We start from the raw sequence: 27,555 nt of genomic DNA on the forward strand, positions 1-27,555 counted from the left end.
CTTTGGCTAAAAGCTGCATTAAATGGGCACTGCAGCCATATGTTATTAAGGAGCATCCTTCCGTTTCTTCTTCTAAGTATCTTTTCATCTTTGCCATGTTTGCAGCATTGTCTGTGACAGAACTGCGCAAGTGACAGTTGAATTTTTGTTCACAGTTTATTACAGCTTTCACTGCCAATTCTGCTGTGTGGGCATTTCCCAATGTATCTATTGTTTCTGAAAGATATGCAACCCCATCTTCTGTTGTCACACAGGCACATATTACAGGATCATTGTGTACATTGCTCCATCCATCAAGGCTTAAACTGGCAAATTTCCCTTCAGTATTTCTTGCACACAGTTCAAGATACTTGTTGATATTTTGTTGTCTGAAATACACTTAGTTGCAGCACTGGTGCTAAAAGTACCAACAGAGGACTCTGAAGTTATTGCAGGTAGATAGTTAAAGTCTCTTATGTTTAAATGGGATCCTGAAACAAAAATGATTTTTGAATAGTCATTCTTCCCAGTTCTTCTCACTCTATTATTCAGTTAATCATTTACATTTTTTTCAGCAAGGATGCAGATCCAATTCAAAATTACCAAAAAAACTAAGACTGACTGCACTTAGAGTGCACTCAATTTTGGAGTAAGCCCCATTGAACTCACCGGCACTTCTGTTTTTTGAGCAAACTAGTATAGGATGAGGTTCCCTTGGGAAAGCTGAGTTATCCTGAAGTAAAATAGGGAACAGACTTATGGCATCACCATTATGGTCTGGGGCCACGATGTTCCAAAATAAAGAGCATGTATTATGTAATATAAAATAAGAAAATGACACCCAGTGGCAACTTGCAACTCTAGATTTCTCTTACTGGAGGTTTCTGTAATGTAAACTTGGATGATCAATTCTAAACCTAGTTAACTAATTAAACAAGCCATAAGGACTTGCTAAGCTAAACTTTTTTTTCTAGCAACATCCAACATAGCAAAGAGCTTGGGAATTTACTTGTTAAATCACACTTACACTAAAAGGCATAGAGAGAGTCTTGAAGAATGATGCATTGCAAAGTGAATTCTTTAATTTACTAACCGGTTGATCCACATTGTTCTTCAAACATATCCACACCTTCATCCCCATCATTTTCTCCCAATAAGCAGTTTTCATTATGATGTTTCATTCTTGTAACTAGGCCCTGCATCTCCTTCTTGCACTGCTTACATTTGACACATTTTCCTTTTTTACCCAGAGAAGGAATTTCTTCAAAATATTCCCAGATAGGGTCTCTCTTACACCCAGAAGCCATGACAGTTTTTCTGTCACAAAAATTGGGGGAATATAGAAAGCTGTGTGTGTACTACTGAATAATGCCTTCCCTTTTTCTTTCCAGCCCACTCCACTGTTCCTTTCTACTCTGCTTCTATCCTTTCCTATATTGTCTCTCTGTCTTTAAGACAGTGTCTTAACTAACTCCTCTGCCTTGCTTGGCCCAGCTCCACCACCACATAAGCACAGAATAATAACAATCCTGTCCAGCCTGGGTCTTTGCATGTGTGACTTCAGTCCGCTGAGAAACAGAAACTGAAAGCTCACAACTTTCAAGAAACAAGTACTGGTAGTGAGGCTGAACAGACAGACTAGAGCCATTTTCGTGAGATGAAAATCTGAAATGAATCCCCATGTTTGATTGGTAGGTAACTCAGTGTGTGTGTGTGTGACAGAGCCATTAATTCATTTTTGTGAGACTGTAAGTGTAGGTTTAGTATGTTTGTGGTGAGATTTAATTGTAACTGTTACTTTTTAAACAAGAGAGAAATTTAGTATTTTATTGATGATTTTTTAATCTGATTTAAATTTTAAAAATCTGATTTTTAGTTTTTTTTAAATCATTGATTTTTATCCACCCTGTAAATAAATCAGATATTTGAAGATCAGCTTTTACATAGCCAATTATAGTGGTGTTGATAAATAGAAGCCAGACACCTTGGTAGTACTGCATAAAGCCAAGATTACTAGGCTATTAATAATCTACCTAGAGTTTTGGTCTTTAAATATAGTTTAAGTGTCTGTCTGTAGACATAGCTGCTGCTAATATGGTATTTCACTGAGACAAGAAGGATTAGCAGTAGACCATCTGTTCACTCAGCTGGGCACTGTGTGATTGTCAGATACCATTGACCTAAATTAAACACCTTCATGTGGTTGGGCATGAGAGTAGAACTGTGTCACTTAGTGTCTTGTTCCTTCTTTTCTCAAGAAGCTGCAAGTAAAATCCATTAACTGTAGGATGCTAAATTGAACTCCAGTCTATGAAGATGTCCTGCATCTCCTACAGATATGAGTTCAACCTTAGTATATAGTTCTTTTTCTCTTGAACCTTACTTCAGTATACAAAGACATCCAAAATAATAAATCTAATCTTTAAGCCGGAACAATGAACTAATACTCTCTGGATAAGGTACTGATTCACAGAGAGCAGATAATCCTGTCTGCTTTCACAACTGTAACTGCTGCAGTAGGAAGCAGGCAAGCTGTAAGAAGCCCTGACATTTTTCCATAGGTGTAAAAAGAAGAGCTAACTCTATGCTCTTGTCATTCAGCCCAATGTCTGGGATTTGGTTTTGTTTCATAGTTAAAGAATAGTGTTTGTCTGGGAAAATCACTGTGGAACTGGATTCAGGAAGAGCCCTTGACTTAATCAATGTGGAGGCAATTTCTCCTCTCATTTAGGACACACAGCTATAATGCAGGCAATTACCAAGCAAAGGAAACCTTACAAAATGAAAATGAGGAGGATATTAAGGAAGTTCAACAACTATTCAAGGTAAGACCAGGTCCAAACGTATCCAGATTTTTTGATGGAGTGAGAAAAGGGTGTATCCAAATAAAAAATTACTATTATGGTACATGGCACCAACAGATTGTATTTGTTACTCTATTTACTCAGATTTCTTGTACAAGTATGTCTAGTCATCTGAAGTTTTATTTTTAGTGTATGATATAATTGCAGTGGAAATGCAACTGATGGATTTTCTCCATACGTGTGATCACCTTCAAAGAACAAATTTAAACATAATTCAGAAAAAGGGGCTTATGCTTTCAGGAGCTCATCTGTGGAGAAGGTTTGAGGGGAATAATAGGACTGCACTGTGTTCCAGAGTAACATATGATGAAGAGATCTTGAAATCTGACTAACATTACCTCTGCTTATATTATACATATCAAACAAAGACACCCAAAAGATAGTGTACTGTATGAAAAATATGATATAGATTATGTGTCAAACTATAAGGTAATACAAAATGAGTTAAGAATGTCACAGTGAAGAAGTATTTGTGAAACTGCATTAAAACAGTCCCAGATTCGTGATATTTTTTCTACTGAGGGTCTGAAAATAGACAGAAGGTGTGCTTGTGTGTGTGTGCTTGTGTGTGCTTGTGTGTGTATATGTGTACTGTCACATGTAATTAGACATGCAGTTAAACAAGGAGGCCAGCCTAAAGAGTCAAGGTCTATTAAAGCTCTGAGTTTTGAAGAATTGTTGCAGGGAAGACAACATGATTCATGGAGCATGCTTAAGGGAGCCATACAATCTTGGCCCTGAAGATGACAGTTCCATAAACTCACTGAACTCCGGAGAGGCAGGTAGTGAAAGGAGTGGATCTACCAGGGATAAGCCAGCCTTTCCCCATATCCATGAACACCACGTGCCCCCAGAGGCTGGGGGGGGAGGGCACGGTGAGCTCCCACAGGCAGTGGCGCTGTCAGTAGTGGGAGCATGGCAGTGGTAAGCGGGGAGCTCCCGCAGGCAGCCATGGCACTGTTGGCAGCAGGGGCAGGTGGCAAGTGCTGACCTTTGGTCGGCAACCACTCGCAGACACCTCTGGCAGCATCAGCAGTGGCCAGCAGCAATCATGGACCGCCTGCAAATGCTGCCAGTGGTGTCAGCGGCAAGGGGGAGGGGGAGCAGTGGCGAGTGGCGACCACCCGCAGGTGCCGCCAGCAGTGTTGGTGGTGCCTTTTCCCAGGGTGTGCACCGCTATGCTCAGGGGGTGCACATGCATCCATGTGTACCCCCTACGCACTGCCAGTACCCATATCCACACTTGCCCTGCAGTTATTTAAGTTAGCAGAGGCATAACTAGAAATTTTGATGTCCAGGGTAAAGAAGCCAAGGGAGTGGCAGGGTGCTGAGCATGGGGGAGCAGAAGGGTAAGAGGTGGCAAATGCTAAAGAATCTTATCTGATCCATGAACGACGCATGCCACCAGTGGCTGGAGATGCACGGGGGCAGTAAGAGTGCAGTGGTGCTGGCGGGAGTGCAGCGGTAGTAAGCTGGGGAGCTCCTGCAGACACCACCAGCATTGCTGGCAGCAGTGGAGGTGGTGGCGAGTGCCGACCAAGGGTTGGCGACCACCCGCAGCCACCACCAGCAGTGGCAGCAGCGGCCAGCGGGGATCTCAGACCGCCCACAGACACTGCTGGCAGTGTTGGTGGCAGAGTGGCAAGTGGAGGCACTGTCAGCGGTGCCTTTTTGTAGGGGGTGCACCGCCATGCTGAGAGGGTACACATGCATCCGCATGCACCCCTTATGCATTGCCCCTGATCTGACCCCAGATATCCAAAGACTCCAGCTGCTGCTGCTGCTCCTCATACACAGGCTGCTGATGCCACAGCATACTGGCTCCCCCTCTAAAATGGTTCCCAGGGTTGGAGTCCCATTTGCTTATCCCTAGTTATGCCTATTAGATCACACGTCACTGGAGCCAGCACCAAACTTTTCCTTAGAGTAATCTTCCACCACCTTATCTAGACTTTGGCCCATGACTTTTACAGGTTCTATTGCTACATTTTCTTATAAAATCGATGTCCCTGGTATTGCTAGTTATCTGAGAAAATAACTTCTGTCAGAAGAAAGGGTAAGAAAGAAACTATCTTGGCAAAGTCTACAGCAGACTCCCCACTTGAACTCCCACTCAAACTCTCCTGTTTGCTGGCCTGTTTCCTGGTGCTGTGTTGTTGTTTCCAGTGTAGAATAACCTTTCAGAGAAAATGGAAATAGTGCTTTTAACTACTATGTTACTATTGTAGTTCAATTAAATTGCTGACAGAAGCAAGACCTTGGGAATTAGACACCTAAAGACTGTCATTTAACACCCACAAACTGATGGGCTAGTGGAGTGATTTTAACAGAACATTGAAACAGATGCTGAACAAGTTTGTGGTAGAGAGCCCACAGAAATGGGATCGCATGTTGCCGCATTTCTTATTTGCAGTACAAGAAGCTCCCCAAGCCTCAACAGGGTTTTCCCCCTGTGAACTATTGTATGGATGTCAGCTATGGGGAATACTAGACTTGATTAAAGAAGGCTAGGAAGAGCAGCAAAGTAAAGATAAGAATCTTCTCCCGTATGTGGTACAGTTAAGGGAATGCCTAGAGGCAGTGAGGAGGGAAGCTTCAGGAAATACGAGCAAAGCCCAAAAGAGACAAGTAACGCATTGTAATAGAAGAACACATGACAGGACATTCAAGGCGGGGGACAGAGTATTGTTTTTTTTACCTGACTGGGAGAGTAAACTACTTGCTCAATGGCAGGGACCTTACAAAGTTATACATCAAGTGGGACCTGTAGACTATGAGATACACCAGCCAGATAAGAAGAAGAAAAAACAAGTTTACCATGTCAACATGTTGAAGACGTGGCAAGAATAAGAGTGTTTATATGCGGCCATTCATCCCGACGAACCAGAACTGGGACCCTCACTGAGGAAAATGGACAAGAAGGGTAACGCAGAGGTGGCACCACAACTGTCAGCAGAACGGAGACAACAGGCCATCAATTTGGTAAAGGAATACAGGGATGTGTTCTGGGAGATGCCCGGGGTAGCCCAAGGCATAGTATACCAGATAGAGACCCTTCCAGGTCAAGTGATCCATAAAAACTGGAGGCAGATTCCACAAAAGCTACAGAGCCAGATAAAAGAAGAGATTGAGATGATGTATTGTGCCCTGCTCCAACAGGAATCCCAGTGACCTGCAAAGCCCCATTGTCATAGTACCAAAGCCAAAAGGAAAGATTTGTCTTCGTATTGGCTTTTGGAAAGTAAACGTGGTGGTGAAGTTTGATGCCTATCCAATGCCCAGGGTTGATGAGATGGTGGAGAATATAGGGCAAGCTAGCTATATCTCCACATTGGACTTAACAAAGGGCTATTGGCAGGTCCCCCTAGCCCCAGAAGATCAAGAAAAGATAGCCTTTGCAACTCGGTGGGGTCTGTTTCAGTTCCGGCATATGCTGTTTGGACTTCATGGGGCTTCTGCAACATTTCAGTGCTCAATGGACAAAATATTAGCTCCCCATGGGGGCTATGCTGCGGCCTATATCAATGATATTGTCATATATACACCAGACTGGGCTGCACATCTGACGGCATTACGGGCGGTGCTGCAAGATCTATGGAAAGCCAGCCTAACAGCTAATCCAAAAAAATGTACAGTTGGGAAAGAGGAAACAAGATACCTTAGATTCCAAGTAGGGAGTGGAAAAGTACAGCCGTTGATGGACAAAGTGGAGGCACTACGAAGGTACCAAACAGCCCGAACAAAGAAACAGGTGAGGGCCTTCTTAGACCTCGCAAATTACTATAGGAAATTTATACCTCACTTTGCGGAGCTAACAGTGCCATTGACAGAATTAATAAAGGCAGGAGCCCCAACCCAAGTGAGATGGACACCGGAAGTGGAAGAAGAGTTCCAGAAGGTGAAGGAAGCTTTATGTTGACATCCACTATTTTATATACACCAGATTTTAATAAGACTTTTATAGTCCAGACAGATGTATTAGATAGAGTGATTGGAATGATGTTAGTCCAAAAGGAAAAATGTCCAATAGCATATATAAGTAGAAAACTGCACCTGCATGAGAGGAATTATGCCACGATAGAGAAAAGTGTCTGGCCATTAAGTGGGCCATAGAAACACTTGGGTATTTTCTGTTGGGGTGAAAGTTTACCCTAACAACTGATTATGCACTGCTATGATGGCTGCAGAACATGAAGACCAACAACACACAACTAATGCAGTGGGCTCTCAGCCTCCAGCCCTGCTGTTTTGTAGTGGAACATTGTCCAGGATTCAAGAATGTGAGTGCCAACTTCTTCTCCTGCCAATATAAAGAGGAAGAAGGGTCAGAAAAAGAGCAGAAGCCCCAGACAAAAGAGAAGGGTTAGGGGTGTAACAGGGAACCCTAGCCCCGTTACTAAGAAGCAGAGCTGCCCCTTTAAGACCCAAGTCTACAGGAACAACAAGCACCAGGAGGGTAGGGGTTAATAGCCCAACCACCCAAGCCGGTCAGCTGACAGGAAGGGGATAGGCCTCTGGGCACATATAAACCCCAGGGCCAAGGCTGGCAGGAGGAGGTCTCTGGCAAGAGGCCAGGGGAAGAGAGCGCCTGCACAGCAGAGCTATCCAGGAATGCTGTAGCTAATGAGGCTCTAGGAATCTATAAGGTACCCAGAGCTGGGGGGGTGATCAATGTGTGAGGAGCAGTGTGGGGTTTTTAAGGAGCCAGAGTGTGGCTTTTATGACTTGTATTATGTTATAGCCCAGGGGCTCATATTTATGTTATTGTTTCATCCGATGGACCAGGCTGAGGCTATTTGGGGAGTAGGAGGCCTCATTGGGGCACACTGCTGTGCAAAGCCCCCTTCCAGGGGGGTGCAGCGACGGGGGGTGATCAGACCTCAGCGCCAGGGGGCTCAGTGATGAGAGGCGCAGAGACAGGGGGCAGACACCAGTGCCAAGAGGCACAGTGACAAAGAATGAGCCAACCCAACGCCCTAGGCCACAGGTCAACAGTTATATACCACCTGTGAGGTAAGATAGGTGGGTGGGTAGCCCAGAGACAGAGGGTCAGGCCTACATTAGACAGGCCTGAGGATGGGCCCCTGTCACAGGCCTATCACATCTGAATCCTAAAATTTAGGTTACTGTCCACTTTCCTTCCAGCATTTCTGCTCCCCAGATTTCTCCTCCCACCACAGAGCATGTGTATAGAGGCCCATGTTTCTATACTCTCTGTCTCCCTTTCTGTTATTCTGCATTCTTGTTGAAGAGCTGAATTTTTAACAGGAGGAAAAATAAATTGACTTGCAGAGGCAGACCTTCTCCCTGGCAATCCCAGACTATATTGGCCTGTGGCAGCATGGGACTAGCCCTGATAGGAAATTTTCCTCCTTTGTCTCCAAGCATTTCCCAGCCTGCCACTAGTCTGAAGGATGCAGTGAGAGACAGAAATTTTTTTCACAGCAACATTGTGCCCTGTTTAAGTGAGAATTGTGTCTCTCTCTGAACCTTACAGTAAATCTCTGTACTAAGACTATCCACTGTAGTAGGGCATGGGCTCTTAGGAAGGTGTGTGGGAAGGAGAGGGTAACATCACTGGCCTGCAGCTGACACTGTTGTCAAAGGAGTTTTTGAACTACAGGACTGGACTTTAACACATAATATCTTTCTCCCTAAAAATGCATATGATCCCTATTATCATCGTATCCAAGTACCTCACAAGCATTTATAAGTTTGTGGGAGGAAAGAATCATTACAGAGGTTTTACAGATGAGAAACTGAGGCACAGAGATTAGGTGACCTACCCAAAGTCATACAACCTATAACTGTGATAGGAAATTAATCTAGACTTTATAACACTCGAGACAAAATTTCTTCCTTCCCATCCTAGGGAGAGTCCAGCTCAGTTTAAATTCATGTTTTTTCCAATGGCAGTGAGGTGTATATGGAAATTCCAAGGCTGTCTTTCTCCTACAATGTAATTGTGTATGACTGTGATAGTCCCACATCCACTGTACAAGCTGATGGGTGTGCCTTGCTGCTTAAGGCTGCACCACACCTGACCCTATTTGCCTGCCTCAATTTGTTGTTCCCTGGGATACCTCTGGAGGAGTGTGGGTGAGTGCCTCCCAATGTCCTGAAGAAGATGGGACAGGGGGAGACTGGAGAAGCATCCCTAAACCCCAAGAGAAGAGTGGAGGGCCCAGGAAGGGCCAAATGAGTCTTCCACCTCTTAGGAGGAGGCACAGAGGCACCGGAGAAGCCTTGATTAACCCTAATGCTGCCCTAGCCATGCTTTAGAAGTGTGTGCTGGGTGCATCTGGGTGAGCGCTCTGCGGTTTCCAGTGTACCTGGAAGCCATGTGCCGGCCCCAGAGAAAAGCTGTCACTGCATAGGGGAAAGCTGGCATGTTGCGGGGGAGCTGGCACTGTGCAGGGGAAGGATGGTACTGTGCAGGGGAGAGCCAGCACTGCATAGGAGAGAGCTGGCACAGTGTCAGGGAACACCGGACCGCCAGGGAGAACCAGCACAGCATTGAGGAGTGCCAGCACAATTGGGAGAGCCAGTAAGGGTGGGAAAGCTGGCGCACTGAGGAAAGCTGGCTGTATGGGGAGAGTCAGCTGTAGCATGAGATCTACAAGAGTCCTCTGGAAGCCTGGGCACCCAAAGGAGTATCTGGCAATGGGGGCCTGAGGGCAAGACCCTTAGATGGAGAGCAAGAGGAGAATCTTCAATTGTGAGCGCTGGAACATTTAAGGTTCCAAATACTTTATCCTTAACATATGAGTTCATTGAATTGTTGAAGTATGGACTGATTCTAATGGAACCACCGGGCAGGTTTTAAAAGACTTATGATGAGTTTGTTTGTGACCTTTTCATTTTGTTTTACTTGGAACACTTGGTTGGCATAAGGATGAGGCAAGAAGCAGGCAGGAGTCCCAGGAAGATAACCAACAATCTTGTCAGTGCGATTAGTTTAGTCGGAGCCTTCTGGTTAACTAATTAGAATAAGCCATGGTGGATGAGACAAGAAAGGGGACTCACTGATATAAAGAAAGGGGAAATGAGTGTCATCTGCAATCAGGCAATCCTTAATTGACCAGGAACAAGACCCAGATGCACGCAGAGCATCACATACAAGGTGGTGCTCAGGGGTTCCTTGGTGTGTCTTTTGTGGGGCTCCTCCTCCCCTAGACGCCCACCTCTTTCCACTCAGGTGTCACGATGGATCCAGGCAGTTTCTTGGCATAATCTCAGGGGGGTTTTGCCACTGCAGCAGCTCATCATGAAGGGACTACACAGGGTCTCACCATGATCCTGTAGCTCTCAGAAAATCCTAACACAACAAAGGACAAATAGCTCAGCCTGATCGGCAGGCCAACACTGCCCCCACACCAAATGCCTCAACCTTGAGCATGGGGAATTGAGTGCCCAATGCACCTTTTATTCCCCTTTTGCAGCTCGGCTGTTTTCCTGGTGAGCTGACTTCTTGCTCCAGGTTCTTCTCATCTGCCCGACAGGCCAGGTATACCACAGCCCCAGGGCACTCCATGTCACGCCTGTTTGGAGCTTGCTGGTCCACCAGTCCCCCGCTGGGTGCTCTGGGATTGTGGCCATGCTGATGAGACATGCAGGGTCTGCAGGCCTTCACTCTGGGGTCTCCTCTGACCTGGTGCCTGCAGGGCTTCCACTGAGCTGCACTCTCCCAGCCCCACCTGACCTGTGGGTTCCTGTTCAGTCCTTGATCTACAGCGATGAATGAACTCACATCTGTGCTGAGTCACTTGTCAGTTGGGTCAGGTGGGCTGGCATCCCCTCTGTCCTTCCCCACTCTGTAGGCAGATGAGACCTTGAGGCTTCACCCAGGCCTTCCAGACCTGGGAAGTACACCCAGGTTTTCCCTGGTCACCTTCATGTCAGGTTGCATGCATGTTGCTTCCCCAGGTACACCAGCCATGAGGGGAAGTGCAGTGGTGAGAGCATCCAGCTTCATTTCCAGCATCCAGATGTGTCCAGCTGCTTCCTCGGCCCCCGGGCCCATTTTAAGCATGTGGTCTCAAGGCTCTGTGCCAACAGGGATCACCCTCTCTGGCCATGTGATGTTGATTCTTTTAATTGTGGCCCAGCCACCTGGGCTGTGGTGTCAAGGTAAACCAGGAGAGAGCCAGTCACAGTGATACTTCTCACTAACTATATTTTCTTTAGTTCTGTCATTCTGGTTTGCTGTGTTTGAAAAGCATAGTAGGAATGTGGAATTTGATCAGACTTATTCCATAGCCCTCACTAACCCCATCCTCCACTCTCAACCTTAAATGAGTTCTCAAAAGTTATTCTTCCAACCTCAAGCACTAGCTACTTCTAACACTAAATTGCCATATAATGTAACATACCAGATAGCATGAAGTTCAAGTATGGAACAAATGGGACTGAAAAAAAATCATTCAAAGTGACACTCAAGTTAGTTGGGCTTTTATATATTCTTGATCATGTCTACAAAATCAACTAAATTGCAAGGAAAATATTTTTGATAAGTGCTAGGCATCATTTAAAGGCCTTTTAAAATACTCATCCTGACATTTAGATTAACTCTGTGAGCTGTTTGCTTCTTGTCTTCATTTGCTATTGCCAGAGAACTCTTTTCCCCATGACATGTTTTTATTTTGCCAGGCTACCCTGGCCTAAAGTGTTCACCAGCAGAAGTGAAATTTAGAGGAGAATTAATGGCTGCGTACCAATCTTTCAAAAAAAAGAGGGTCGGGGGGAAACCCTCATTTCACTGGGTACCATCAAAAATATGTTGTTGTGATTACAGTACACCTGATATTAGCTAAACAAAATAACTCCCTCCTCCCCAAAAACAGACATAGGGGAGCTAGTAATAGGTTGAAATGAGTCAGTTAAAATTTTTCTGGTTGTAGCACTTTGCCTAATTCATGTTTAGGATAGTTCACTGTTACCATGGAGATTCTCTCTCTTCTGGGAAAGAAGTAATATAATAGACCTCTTGGGTCCACGTGTGACTGCACAGGTATAGGTCAGCATTATTTTTTTTTTGTATTTTGCATTTATTTAACTTAAACTATTATTTTAAGTATACAGAGGCCAAAGTTACACATTTCCCATCTGACCCAAACCTTGCCCAACTTCAAACAAACAGCATACTCAGATCCAACTACCATGGCACTCTACACCTATATCTTAGTTGCCTCCATTTCTAACCTCTGATTCAGGAACCTCTGACTTGAGAACCTCCTCAATGAGCTGTGACATGGAGAAGCAGAGAAGAGCAAAATGTGACATAGAGACCTGTGTGCCAGTAGCTGTGTGCAATAGCACTTCAGACACACCCACCGAGAGGTAAAGGTCTGTAACAGTATCAGTACTGGTGAGTGCAGAGACTCCCTGTAACAGGCAGTCTGCCCCCTTTAAGAGGGACCAGCCAGCCCTGTTGAAAAAGCACAGCTGCAGGACATTTAAATAGGCAGGGAGTATCCCACTAGGAACTTTAAAAAGCTCTCTGAAGAGTAGGCAGGAGGTGGGGAAGCAAGTTGTGTGATGAATAGCTTCTTACAAGGAGAGGCCAGGCTGCTGTGCTAGGCCAGAACCAGAGGGCTCTGTTCTAGTGCCTGGGACAAGGAAGAAGGTTTTGCTTGTCTGTTGCTTGAAGGCGATGTTTTATTTGGGAGGACTGGCTAGGCAGCTCCTTAAGGAGCAAAATCTACCTGTAGAAGCCTGTAAGCCAGGCAACCTACATACACTCCCTGAGTAAGTGCTTGCATGGTGATCAACCTATTCACCAACCTGCAGGGCCTACTTCATAATTAGTAATCTATGTTTTAACTCTCATACTTTTTAAATATCAGCTGTAAAATATAGTAAATAAAACTGAGGCACTATACGCAAGTCCTGGGTGGTCTGAACTCTGCATGGTTGACAAGACCAAGCAGGATGATGGAGGGATGGGTTGTCTGGGGGGAAATCAGAAGGAAACATGTCTTCCTCCTTCATGTACGCACCTCCAGTTCTCCAGACATCAGTCAGAAAAAACATACTCGAGCCTTTTGTGTTAGGTGATTAGTCACATATCCCATGCAATGAATTATAAATAGTTTGCCAACACCACATGGGAGAAAACTATCCATTTAAAGTATTTCAGGAAATAGTTATAAACCACAATACATTTGTTAAAGCTGGGTGCAGTTTACAAACATTTCAAGAAAAAAAAATTGGACACAAGAGATCTTACCTGCAAAGTTTCAAAGGGGGAGGGGTGGTGGGGGAAGGAGAGGCTTTATACTAGTAACAAGCCTTCAAGTCATGCAGTCATTAAAATCTTACCATGTAAGTTATTATGCATTTCATCAAATCTATTTCTTCACATCTGAGTCACTGCATTTCTTGTATTTTTTTGTGGATGGTTCATGTGATATTAGAAACAAACTAGACAGTGGTGTTTAGCAGAAATATGCCCTTGTCTGTCCTTCTAACCACATTTTGTGCCTGAATTGGATAATACATAATATTATCTTTTGAATAGTCCAGTTTCTCCTGTTTTCATTAAATTGCTTGTCAGAGACACCCAAGAATCACATATTGTGCGACTGTTGGTTGGTTTACTAGATGCCTAATGGTCTTTCCCTTTGCAAAACACAATTATTCTTTTTGAAGAGACATGATTTCAGATATACATGTGATGCTTTGAGTTTTATACATAGGCAATCTTGTTTCAGTTGGAACTAGGCTTCAAAAAAGGTGATTAGGAGAATTATGTGATGTTGGCCTCACTAGCATCTGGGAATCCAGTCACTTAGGTCATTTTTACATGTACTCTTGGAGGCGTGAAGGGCACTTCAATTAGCAAACACTTTTAATTAAAAGAGCCTGAACATCATGTGTATCAGTGTCCCCCATGCTGAAAAATGGTGGTGGGGTGCTTTCAACCAAAGGTCATTGAACAAGCTTTAGTACAAAGTGCCTCGCTGCCATTTTTCGGCATAGGGACGCTAATACACATGACGCCAAAGTCTTCTGGAGCGCACTTATTTCCATGCTCCAGCACACTTAATTAATTGAATCTGCTCTGACACGCTAGATTTCAGTGCATCAGAGCCAGCTCCCTGAACATATATAAGAGCCCTTAATGATAACTTATTTAAAGACATAATATATACTTACGGAACATGAGGATAACTATGCTGAATGGATTCTAGCTTATATAAACATGTGAAGGCAAAACGATATGAAATTAGTTTTAAAGGTAAACACAATTACTCATCCTAGGACCAGAGAAAATATAATTCTTTCTCACACTGGTGACATTGTTCATCAATTTTCTTTCATGCAGCCAGGATGGTATATTTTCTAAGGATTGTATCATTTCAGAGCAAAAGTTAAACTCAAAGTCACTTTTCTTAGTGAAGAAAGGACTTTTCTTAGGTATTTCTTTTAGAGACTGTAGCACTCTTCAAGGATCAAAAGCATATGAGGCATTAGACTCCAAACCAGATCAAGTGCCTATCTGGTAACAAGACTAGTAAGAGGACAGAAGGGTATTAACAACCTAGGATTGACAAGAAATTCTCTGGCAATGGTGGCAGAGTTGCCGAATTTTTCCTATGGTAAGAAGTTTCAATTACTGTTTTAAATTGCATAGAAATCCTTTAAATATTTTTCTATATACATTGCATTATATCAAGGGCAGGCAAAATATGGCCCACAGACAGAATGGCCTGGAGGGCTGGATCCAATCTGGCCCGTGGGGCCCTTAAAATTTTTAGAAAAGTTAATATTTATTTGCTTCTGGCTGCCTGTCAAAGATGAGAGGAACCAGGGGCAGTAGGACCCAGGGGAAGCTGGCAGGACCCAGGAGCAAGGCTGGCCCATCCACCCCCCACCTCCAGCCCCCCCCCTTACCCCCGCCTCCGCAACCAGAAGCCTCTGACTGCTGTAGCTTTCCCTGCTTCCCTGCACACCCACTGGCTGCTGCAGCACCATGTGGCCCCTGGCTACATGGCCAGATCATGGGAGCACAGGGCCACACCAGTACCCTGGGGCCAGGAGCAGGAGGGTGGGTGTGTGTGTGTGTGTGTGTGTGTGTGTGTCCATGCAATGAGGGAGGGAGAGTGTGTGTGCAGTGAGGAAGGCACAGAGTACAGGCAACCTCTGCTTAGTGCTCTTAATTGGTTCCTGAAAAAACAAGCATTAAGTAAAACTAGCATTAAGTGAAACCAAAAGTATTTGACAACCCAAGATGGTGACCACAATTGTTTTTAATGACCCAAGATGGTGATGGTGAGTGTTATAACAAAACTCACTGAGCTCTAAGTGAAATTAGGTATCAATTTCAAATGAGTGTTATAGCTAAATAGCACTAAGTGAAACAGCATTAAGTGGGGGTTGTGTGCATGTGTGTGTGTGCGCGCAATGAGGGAGGGAGAGAGACCGTGTGTGTGTGTTCATACGGTGAGTCCCACATGTACACCCCACCATACACATGTACCTATGCACCCCCTCACACTGCCATACACGCAGACCCCCACACCCCCTCACACCCCCCAGCCACCGTCCCCCCACAACCCCCATACCCACCCACATATCCACACACACCCCCATGTGCTCCCTCCCCCACATTCCCCCCACCCCCCGACAATATACAAAAGTAAGACTTAATTTTAAGCTATTGGCAATCACCTCTATGTACACTACACAAACGCATGTAAATCAGGACAAAAATATTTTTTTGAAATCAAAATAATGAATGTTGTAGATGTTCAATTTTTAGAATATAATTTAGTATTTTTCTGGTTCTGAGATGGCAAACCCCCTTGCTGAAAGGAGTATTTCCGGGGGGCAAGGGGAGGGACTTTTGGTGGCAAAGGTCAGGGGCTACTGGGTGGGACTTCCAGTCCCAAGATGGCAACCAGGGGGAGGGGCACCTGTCAAGGGGCAGGGCTACCCATGTGGCCCTCAACAGCTTGCCAAAACTTGGTAAGCGGCCCTCTGCCCAAAATAATTGCCTGCCACTGTATTATATCAATATTACTTCATGCCAGACTTTAGATATTGATCAGAGGCCAGATGTGTTGTAATAACTCTATACCAGTGGTGCTCAAGCTTTTTCCCTGTGGGACAGATGAATGGTATGGGGCTGGTCTGCTGGCCAAATCAGGTTCTGTGTGCCAGGATCAGGCTCTGCTCTGCCTTTTTCCAGCTCCATACACCAGAATCAGGCCTTACATAATGTCCCCTCAGCCCCATGTCCCTACAATAGGCCCTGCACTGCTTCCCCTCAGCCCAGATGACCAGATCAGGCTTTATGCTGCCTCTGCCTAGCCCCAATTGCCAGAATCAGGCTCCACACCATTTCCCCTCAGCCCTGCATGTCCATAGTGGGCCCCATGCTGCCTTTGTCCAGCCCAGGGCACCAGGATAACCCCCCCCCACCCCCGAACTGCTTCCCCTTAGCTCCATACACCCAGACTAGGCCTCATGCCTCCCCTCAGCATGGCATGCCAGGTTTAAGCCCTGTACACCCAGATTGGGCCCCATTCTGCCTCTGCCCAACCCTGCATGCCAGGACTGGGCCCCACACTGCCTCCACCTAGTTCCATGCAGCCATGATCAGGCCCTGTGCCACCTCAGCTGGCCCATGCCCCTGTATACCTGGATTGGGTCCCACACCACCCCAGCCCTGCACTCTGGGAACTGGCCCCTGCACTGTCTCCGCAGGCCCCTGTGTGCCAAATTCTGCCCTAGCCCCACACACACAGTCTAGCACACAAGGCTATCCATCCCACAGGGTTTCCCATGGGCCCATAAATTTGGCAGCATGGGAGTGGGCAGATGACATGGCTCCATGGGCCAAATCTAAACCCTTGGCTGGGGGTTGAGCATCCCTGTTCTATACTGTTCAGTCTGTGGTTACATCATTATGTTCAGGGGTCTCAGGTGAGATGGAAAGACTATTTGCTTAATTTTAACATACATAGATATAATGCATACACATTTCTAGTGTATATAAATATATACTCTCTTCTCTCTTCCTCCTCTCTTCTTTCCTCTTCTCTCTTCACTATTTCCTAGCAGTAGCTTATGTGCTTCTTGGGTTCTGTGACCTCATCCTATGCTTTACATAGTGTATCTAGGTGTCTAATTTGAGGCCATGAATTCCACTGGCTTGCAAACTGGCTAAAAGCTGAGTATTGCAATTACTAATACCTTTTGTGAAGTGTTACCAGGCTTACTGGTGTATTGGCAGGTTGACTATTGATAAAAGACACAGGAGAGTCTACAGTCCAGCCTGTTATTGTTTCCACCCAATGCACAAGATCCACACTTATCCTAATGCCTAATCAGGCTGCCCATTCTGTCACAAAACCAATTACCTCTACCATTGCTGGCAGGTGACCATTGTGGGGAAAATGGGATGATATCAGTACAGCATTTCTTTGGGCTCCCTGTGTTCTCTCCCAGCTTCCCCTGGATAAAGCCCATGTTCTAACAGGACCCTGAAAACAAGCCCAGGCCAGGTCTTTAACTGATGCTGGAAGGTGTTAATTAGCCAAAATTTACATCCTTGTGAAACTGAAGGGTTATACAATTCACTAATTATTATCAATAATACAGCATGCACATGCATAGTGTCTATATACATAGTGTCCAATACAGTGGACTGATAACTGAACCTAAGCCTAAAGTCTTCTGTCAGACAACCTCTGTTGTTCTTTTCTTGTTTCTTTCTTAATCTAAATTGCAGGTCTTACCACTTGCCTAGCCAGGTACATTGATTACTTCAAATACTCTGCTTAACAAGCCATTTTTAGCAGTTGAATAATTCACACCACAATTATTTGATAGGCTTGGGGCCTTCAGTTTCAGCTACTCTCCTGCAGCCCTGTCTAGGCCCTTCAAAATAGCTGGAGCTGACAATACACGCCAGCTCTCTGGGCCCTATCTTGGCCACGATGAGTTTGGTAAAATGTATCTCATAGGGAAATTATAAAGTTTAGTTGAGGTTCTGATCTAAACCTAAGCTTCTGATTTGAAAGAACAAAACAAAATTCCTCACCTCCACCCTCTTTTGCCAGCTGAAGTCAATACAAACTTTGCCTATATAAGGAATCATATTCTGTTTAATGTTTATAACATGCCTTCAGGATAAACAAGACATCTGATGAAAAGAAAATGCTGAGGAGAGGGCTGTGACTTAAGTGACTTGAAGAAATTTACCATATTTCACAGTGTATAGGTTGACCCCCGACTTTCCGATCAGAAAGATAAGAAATTTCATAGGCATGGTGTATAAGTTGAGGCTGGGCTCAGGGCTGGACTGGTGCAGTCCCATCCCCTGTGAGCAGCACTGCCAGTGCCGCTCACAGGAGATGGGGCCATGCCAGCCTGGCCCCGGCCCCTGCAAGTGGTGCCAAGCCCGGTACTACTCACAGGGGATGGGGACGGGGATGGGAATGAGCTCAGCTGGGCTCGGTGCTTGGCTGGCATGGCTCCATCCCCTGCGAGCAGCGCTGCCCCATCCTCTGCCTCCATTCCTGTCCCCTGCAAGTGGCACCAGGCTCACAGGGGATAGGGCCACTGTGAGCAGCACTACCTAACACCAAGCCCGGCACTGCTCACAGGGGATAAGGCCACACCACGCCCAACCCTGTCCCCTGTGAGTGGCAGCAGGCTCTGCATTCAGCAGGGCTGCTCACAGCAGATAGAGCCAGGCTCAACACTCAGTTAGTGTGGCCTCATCCCCTATAAGCCTGGAGCCACTCGCAGGGGATGGGGATGGGGCCAGGTTCAGCCAGGCTTTGCCAGGCTTGGTGCTCAACTGGTGCAGCCTCATCCCCTGCAAGTAGTGCTGGCAGCGCTGCTTGCAGGGGATAGAGCCATGCCAGTTGAGCACCAAACCCAGCCCTGTTCCCTATTTTCTGATGTGGCACAGTGTATAAGTTAAGTTTGATTTTTAAGACACAAAAATTGGGCTTGAAAACTTGACTTGTACACCGTGAAATATGGTATGTGTCTCTCATATACACATACCTCCTCAGTATCTCTTACTGCCTGGTTTGAGCAGCTGACTGCTAAGGTGTTCACTTTTGTACTCTTAAGCCATATCAACATGCTAAACTTACCTCAAACATGGTGTGATGCTCAAGGTGGGCTGCCTTCTAAACCAAGAGCTGTATAGCCATATCTGCACTATGCTTCCCTGAGGTCCAAATTCACGCTGCAGAGCAACAGGCCAATCTCCCTGCAGCTGAAAGCTACGAAAATGGTTTGGGGGCTGGGACACATGACTTATGAGGAGGGGCTGAGGGAACTGAGTTTATTTAGTCTGCAAAAGAGAAGAATGAGGTGGGATTTAATAGCAACCTTTAACTAACTGAAGGGTGGTTCCAAAGAGCATTGAGTTAGACTGTTCTCAGTGGTGCCAGATGACAGAACAAGGAGGAATGGTCTTGAGTTGCAGCAAGGGAGGTTTAAGTTGAATATTTGCAAAAACTTTCTCACTAGGAAGGTGGCAAAGCACTAGAACTGGTTACCTAAAGAAATGGTGGAATCTCCATCCTTGGTGGCTTTTAAGACACGGCTAAACAAAGCCCTGAATGGAATGATCTAGCTGGGGATGGTCCTGCTTTGAGAAGGCAGTTGAACTAGATGACCTCCTGAGGTCCCTTCTATTCCTAATTTTCTATGATTCTATGAATTAGGCAGCCCCAAGCCATTTAGCCTACCCACAGTGCTATGCAGATGTACAAGTACATGCTGTTCCTCCCTAAGATGGGTCTGCCTGTACCAACACAATATGCTTGAGGATATCACTCTAGTAAACGATAAGTTTACTATATAGATAGAATCTAATAAGAGTGCAATTCACAACAACCCACAAACTGAGTAGTAAGCTGCAAGTTAAAGAGCAGGAAATGTATCTACATGGTCCATTTATCCCAGGTTACTATGAACTTCACTTGATTCTCTATCTGTATAAGAAGCTGAGGTACATAACTTAGGGTCTCTCTACAAAGTTTAGTGTAGAGCGACTGGAGCAAGCTCAGAACAAGCTAGTTTAGGTACTGGAAGCAGTTTCGCTGCAGTAGCACAAAGCTCCATGGAGGCTCATTTATCGTGCACTGCCTTGTGCAGTACAGACTTATCCTTGCAGCCACAGATTCTACTAGCAAAGCATCTAAATGTACATTGGTGAATACTGCAACAGCTAAGAACTTTTACAGCTTGAGCCTGAAGTAACCTGGAGGCCACAGCTGGAGTACTGCATCCAGTTCTGGGCTCCACACTTTAGAAAGGATGTGGAGAAGCTTGAGAGAGTCCAGAGAAGAGCCATGCACATGGTTAGAGGACAAGAAACCAAGCCTTATGAGGAGAGGCTGAGGCAAGGGACTCTTCAGCCAGGAGAAGCGAAGGCTCAGGGGTGACTTGGTGGCAGCCTATAAGTATATATGGGAGGTGTATCAGGAACTGGGAGAACATCTATTCACCAAGGCACCCCGAGGGAAGACAAAGTCTATCGGTCACAAACTGCTGGAAAACCATTTTAGACTGGATATAACGAAAAACTTCTTTACTGTCTGAGTCTCCAGAGTCTAAAATAGACTCCCTTCCCCCCAGAAGTGGTGCAAGCACCTACTCTGGATATCTTTAAGAAATGCTTGGATACTTATCTTGCTGGGGTGATCTGGGCCCAGCTGACTTCCTGCTGCTTGGGCAGGGGGCCGGACCCAATGATCTCGTGAGGTCCCTTCCAGCCCAAATGTCTATGAAACCTGTCCACAGTGACAAAACAAGTCAATAGCAAAGCTAGGAACAGAGTCTTGGCCTCAGCTCTTAACAGTTTGGTCAGAATCCCTGCACAGGTAGCTTTAAATTCTATGCTCCCCATAGAATCTCGGTGTGCTTTGTAATCCAGAGAGGTCCCATCCCATGAAACAGTTTATTTTTAAAGTTAAATGTAAGGCTGCACTCTGATCTTCAAGATCTCTGTGTGAAGGTAAAAGTCAAAGTTTAGGTTTTTTCAGGTACCAAAAGGCTGAAACAAAAAAGAGCGTTCATCATGGCTTTTTGTAAAAACTACTCTGTAATTATAAAAGCATAAAAAATAATTAGACCAATCATACTTTCATAATCGATAACGATTTTGGCATACAGAAAAGCAGCTTTGGGAGAAAAGTTATGTACTGTTCAGTGTTGCTTCTGCACCAATAATAATTATATAGGTTAGAACTAAAGGGCAATTTTTGCGTAAGTAGTCCCAACCATAACTTACTGTAAAATAATGGGCAGATAATTTGCATATTAATGAAGTAAAATCATCCAGTCTTTAGGGACACCTTGTACAAATTGGAAATCATGCTATTTTCACAATTTAGTGATTTGCATAATTCATCTTTAAAATAGCCTGAAAATTCTCCCCTTTTACTATCCTGGATTGATTACAATAATGCTGTCAAAGTAGGAATTTAAAAACCAACTTTCTTTTCACTAATTCAGATTCCTCAACACAGTTTAATAAATTGTTCAGCAAAGCATGCGTAGGCTGACCTTTATAAAAGGGTTTATATATTCATGAATATAAGCAGACCCATTTAAGTGGAGCAAAATATCATGCTATTTACTTTATTAAGCCTCTATTCTGAAACAACATAATATAGCATTATTGAAAGTTTGAAAGCTTCTATCTACTCACATGGGTGAGGGAAGAAGTTGCCTACAGCAGAGGGGCCCTCAGCAGTTTTATTACTGCTTTGCCTCTCCTCCTCACAAGGCCACTGAAGCCCCTACTACCTATTTGAGCCTTTTGGAGCCTATTTGAGTGCTACCTATTTGAGCCTTTTGGAGTTAGAATGAGATGAGCCAAGAAATAAGCCATAGTCCATGTCATGCTCCTCACATCTGCAGAGATAGATTCATGGAAGTAAAAGGTGTTCCAGGAAAATACTGGACTAAACTAAAGTATCTTTGCACATCCTCAGTCCTAGAACCACACTCTAGATCTGTTTCATAGATTTCAGAGTTTTCTAGGGTTGGAAGGACCTGGTAGATCATCGGGTCTGACTCCCTGCTCCAGGCAGGAAAGAGGGCTGGGGTTAAGTAACCCCAGCCAGATGCCTGTCTAATGTCTTCTTGAACACCTCCAAGGTAGGGGAAAACATCACCTCCCTTGGAAGTCCATTCCATATTTTGGCAACCCTTACCATAAAAAATTTCTTCCTTATGTCCAATCTAAATCTATTCTCCCTCAGTTTGCAGCCATTATTTCTGGTAACCCCGAGGAGCGCCCTGGTAAACAGAGTGTCCCCTATTCCCTGCTGGTCCCCTGTGATGAGTTTGTAAGCAGCCACAAAATCACCTCTCAACCTTCTCTTGCAGAGGCTGAAGAGATTCAGGTCCCTCAGTCTGTCTTCATAGGGTCTTACCTGCAGGCCCTCAACCATACGAGTAGCCCTCTTCTGAACCCTCTCAAGGTTATCCACATGCCTCTTGAAGTGCAGCACCCAAAACTGGACACAGTACTCCATCTGAAGCCTCACCAGTGCCACATAGATGAGAACTATCACTTCCCTAGACCTGCTTGTGATGCACCTGCTGATGCAAGAAAGTGTGTGGTTAGCCTTGCTTATTACCTCATCACACTGGCAACTCATGTTCATTTTTGCATCAACCAAGACTCTGAGATCTCTTTCCTCTGTTGAGGTGCTCAGAATGGTACCCCCCCAGTCTGTAGGTGTGTTGGAGATTCTTTCTCCCCAGGTGCGGCACCTTGCATTTATCCTTGTTAAATTGCATCCTATTCAGATCTGCACACTTCCCCAGTCTATCCAAATCCACCTGAATTCACTCCCTGCCCTCCAGTGTGTTTATTATACCCCATAGTTTAGTGTCATCTGCGAATTTGAAGAAGGTGCTTTCAACACCTTCACCCAAATCGCTGATGAAGATATTAAACAGTACTGGTCCCAGGACAAAGCCTTGGGAGACACCACTGTCCACATCCCTCCAGGGAGAAACTGACCTATCCACCATCACTCTCTGGGTGCATCCCATAAGCCAGTTTTTTACCCACCTTACTGTGAGAAAATCCACATCACAGCTACCCACTTTACTTGTAAGAACTGGGTGCAACACTTTGTCAAAAGCCTTTTTAAAATCCGGTTAATAATGTCTACTTCCACTCCTGCATCTAAGCACTTCATGACCTGGTCATAAAAAGAGACCAGATTAGTCAGGCAGGATCTGCCTACTATAAACCCATGCTGGTTGCCCCTTACCATTGTGTTACCCTCTGGCCCCCTGCAAATGTGATCCTTTATGATTTTTTTCCAAGGTCTTTCTGAGAATAGAGGTGAGGCTAACTGGCCTATAATTACCTGGGTCCTCCTTCCTCCCCTTCTTGCAAATAGGGACCATGTTGGCCCTTTTCCAATCCTCTGGGACCTGTCCCAAGTGCCATGAGGGCTCAAACAGTTGTGCCAGTGGTTTTGCTATGTCATCGGCCAATTCCTTTAGTACCCTTGGGTGAAGATCATCAGGGCCCGCCAACTTAAATACGTCCAACCCTTCCAAGTGCCCCTTCACTAGGTCAGTGCTAACCATTGGCAGATTGGTAGTACTCTCACTCCAGACTAAAGACTCATTGGGAGGTGCATTTTTATCTGTGTCCAGGAAAACAGAAGCAAAGAAATTATTTAAGAGCTCTGCTTTTTCCATCCTATCAGTTACAAGTTACCCTAGTCCATTCTGTAGTGGCCCTATGTTACCCTGAGCTTCCTTCCTGCTCCCTATGTACTTTAAGGATAACAAAAAGTCCTTCTTTATCTTTGTTGCCAACTTGAGTTCTGTATCTGCTTTGGCCTTCCTCACTGCTTCCCTGCAAGTGCAAGCCAAGCAGGTATACTCCTCGTTGATGGCTGCCCCCTGCTTCCACAGCCTGTAAGCCTCTCTTTTCCCCTGCAGCCTCTCCTGGATTTCCTTGCTCAGTCAAGAAGGTTTTTTGGCTCTTTTGCCTCCCTGTGTACTGGGATGGTGTCCCTCTGTGCCTGTAGGATCAGTATCTCGAGGAACTCCCACCTTTTTGGACTCCCACCTCACAGATGTGATTACTCCTCAGTCCCACCCTAACCAATCTCCTGAGCTCACTGAAGCTGGCCTTCTGGAAGTCAAGCACTACTGCCCTTCTAGTTATCTTTCCCACCTTATGCCATATAGTGAATCCTATCAACTGGTGGTCACTATCCCCTAGGTTACTTTGTACCTGTAGATCCCCCAACAAGTCCTCCCTTGAGGCCAGCACCAAGTCAAGTAAGGCATCTCCACTAGTGGGACTGCATACCTCCTGTGTTGGATGCAGGTCCTGTATGCAGGTTAAGAACCTACGTGAATAGGCAGACCTGGCCAACTGCTCCTCCCAGCAGGTGTCTGGGTAATTTAGGTCACCCATGACAACTAGGTCTTTTGAGCATGCTGCCTTTGAGAGCTGTTTCGAGAATTGTAGGTCTAACTCTTCTTCCTGGTGTGGGGGTCTGTAGTAGACGCCCACTATCAAGTCCCTTTCACCGCTACCCTTTGTAATCTGACCCATAGGACTTCAATTTGCCCTTCTTCTGTCCCCATCTTTATTTCAGAAGATGTATAATGCTCGCTAACATATAGAGCAATGCCCCCCACCTCTTTTCCTCAATCTCAAGCCTGTAGCCTTCAATACCCACTGCCCAGTCATGGGTAGGGTCCCACCAGGTTTCTGTTAAACCAGGTCGAGACCTTTGTCTGCAAGTAGGAGTGCAAGTTCCTCCTGCTTGTTACCCATATTCTAGCATTAGTATAGAGATGCCTAAGCCCCCTGATAGGTGCCTTTAATATTCCCTTATCCTGATTCTTAGTGGGCCCCTTAGTACTTAGCTGATCATTTCCAGCATGCAGTTCATAGCTTGTTTTACCCAATCTCGTCCTGAACTCGGCATCCCCATCCCCCATCAAAGCCTGTTCTAACAGGGCAGGGGGGCAGAGGGGGATATTGCCCACTAAGAAAAGAATTGCTTATATAATATACATTTCAGTGAAGCTAAAGAATTAGCTAAGATAATAGTTAAACTAGGCCTGGTATCATAAAGGCAAGAGTATTATTCAGTAGGCACTGTTGAGGTAAAGCAAAAGTGGGATTTTAGGACACAAAAATATTTAGAATTTGTTTTTTAATACCACAGCTGAGGCGCTTTAGACATAATGGGTACCTATACACAAGAAGGGTGGCTGCTTCAACATGCTGTAATTTCACCACATCGAAGCAGACTCGATTAATTGAGTGGCAATTACCATGTTCCAGTGGCCTCCCATGCCTCATGTATCAATGTCCCCATGCTTCAAAATAGTGGTGGGGGTGCTTTATCTAAAGCTCATTTGACTCCTGGACTCAACTCCTGGAGCATGTGTATAAATGCCCAACATGTTTGTTTACCACTGCAGACTGTATTACTCTCTTTTTTCCTTTCAGTATTGATTTATATTTCATGTGCAAGGATTAAGTCAGTTAATGTATATAATTGTTTACAACATATATTATACATATAATGTTTGTTATGCATATTTATGTATAACATGTAGATATGATATGATAGGCCATTAAGTAATGGGAAAAATAGTATAGAAAGCTCCACATCTCTGACTTAAATGCAAGCTGGAACTCTGTCAGTCACTTATTACTGCTTCGATTGCCTGATCAGCAATACTCTTTAAAGGTGATTTTTTTCTGGCTTGTTACTTATTGATTTTTCTGTAACTAGATTGAAACTGTTACTGAACATTAACATTTGGTTCATAAAGATTCTCTTGAATATCAGGATTGCTGCTCTTAAGCTTTTCAGGACCCAAAACTTACAATTTTTCATCGGATCCAACATTGGCCAAACCCAGTAAGATAGCCATGTAAATAATTAAAAATAAATAAATAAATAATCAAATTGTCCATCAGAATACAGTGTGCTCCTGCCTGCTCTATTTCCAACACTCTAATGCCCAGAGACAAGAAGCAGGATGAATAATAAAGTTGATACCAGTTCCACAATAGTTTGGGTTTTTTCAGCGCCAAGGAAATGCTAATTTGCTATTATGATAAGGGGTTCCAGGATACGAACCAAGGATAGGGATCGTTCTGCTTTAACTGACAAATTATTTTAATGATCCAGCAACTGTAATGGACTATATATTGCTTGTATGCATTGCACTATTTCTGACATGTGCTTTCCATGAGCTTGACAAACACTGCAGTAAAGTATTGGCCATGGACAATGTGTTTCCACTGACAGATTCTTTCCACAGCTAACAAACAGGAATATAGATGTTGATTTCAAGCTATATTACAAGCTTAGCCAACATTACTTAGCATTGACTGTTTAGTTCCATCCCTTTTATTTACAGATTATAAAAATCTATTCACCTTTACTTGCCCCCAAAATGCAAAATAATATGGAGAATTCCATCAACAAAGTATCTTTACTTCAAAAATTATTTAAAGGTTGATAAGTGACAACTACCTTCATATCTATCACATCATATACAAGGACAAAGCCCTGAAAAGCTAAGAAATTAATAGGTAAAGTTAGCATAAATCTCACATAACCCACACAATGAATGAAAAACCCATTACTTACATCAAGGATACAGAAATGCACATTTTATTACAACTGAGGAACCTTAACTCTGCGTTGAACTGATCTTTTCATCAATCATCTCGAGGATCAATGCAGCATGAAAGATTTCTGAAAAAAGAAGCATTATAAAAAGAAATGGGACAATTACATAATGGGCTACCACAGCTGCAAATATGCATACATAGATAACTTTACCAATACTGTACATTTGATATTGTTCCCAAGAAGAGCCCATTTGTGTTTTTACCAGAAACATTGCTGTCAATGAATAAATATTATGTACTTGCTGCAATAAACTGGCAACATTTGCCTGAAAATGCTCCAATGATAAATGGGGGTGTTTTTTTTGTTTTTGCTGACTTGCTATTGCAGATTTGTTGTTACCCATCCAAATGTAAGAAAGATAGCAATACCTCTCTGAGCTCTGGAGATCTAGGGTGAGGACTGAGTAGCACATGTGGAGGAACCCTAGGATCAGCACAGTGTAAGGAAAAGGCTTGAGCTGGGTTTTGTTCTCATTAACTGTTCAGTTCCTTCGGTAAATTAAAGTAAGCCACAGGAAGGAGGCAAGTCTTAGCTTGGTACAACTTGTGCACACCGTGTTTTGGAACAGGATGGAGGAACTGCTTGCTTACAAAAATATATCCTAATTAACTGTATTCATTAAAGGAAAACATTTAGATACCAACATTTAAAATAACTAGAATAAGAACCCCTACACCAAAGTTAGATAGATGTGTTGTGATGAAATGGGGGGGTTTAGGTTGTCGTGTTGGTCTAAGGATATAGGCAGACGAGGTTCCTTGGGTGAATTTGATATCTTTTATTAGACCAACCCAAATGGTTGGAGAATAGATATTAAGCAAGCTTTCGGGTTCAAAAACCTTTCGTCAGGCTCAGGAAGCTGCAGCAGTTGGTGTGTGCTCTTCCTGGATGGAATGAAAAGTAAACAAGCCAGGGGCTGGGGGGTCAGTTGCCAGGCAGATTATAATGTATCAAAAATCCAATGTCTATGTTTAGTCCCTGATCTCTAGTATCTAGCAGGTTGATGAAATGGAGCTCATAGGCTC

General features: G+C 44.4%; 1 protein-coding gene across 1 annotated transcript in view; it reads left to right on the forward strand.

Annotated features, from left to right (window-relative positions):
- The first annotated feature begins 2,681 nt into the window (after positions 1-2,681).
- RGS20 (regulator of G protein signaling 20) overlaps positions 2,682-27,555 on the forward strand; it is a 93,047-nt gene continuing 68,173 nt past the window's right edge. Inside the window, exon 1 of the mRNA XM_006023862.3 lies at positions 2,682-2,804. Within this exon, the coding sequence (XP_006023924.2) occupies positions 2,682-2,804 (123 nt within the window). The remainder of the gene's footprint in view (positions 2,805-27,555) is intronic.

This window comes from Alligator sinensis, unplaced genomic scaffold, assembly GCF_000455745.1.
Source record: "Alligator sinensis unplaced genomic scaffold, ASM45574v1 scaffold612_2, whole genome shotgun sequence".
NCBI classification, from domain to species: domain Eukaryota; kingdom Metazoa; phylum Chordata; order Crocodylia; family Alligatoridae; genus Alligator; species Alligator sinensis.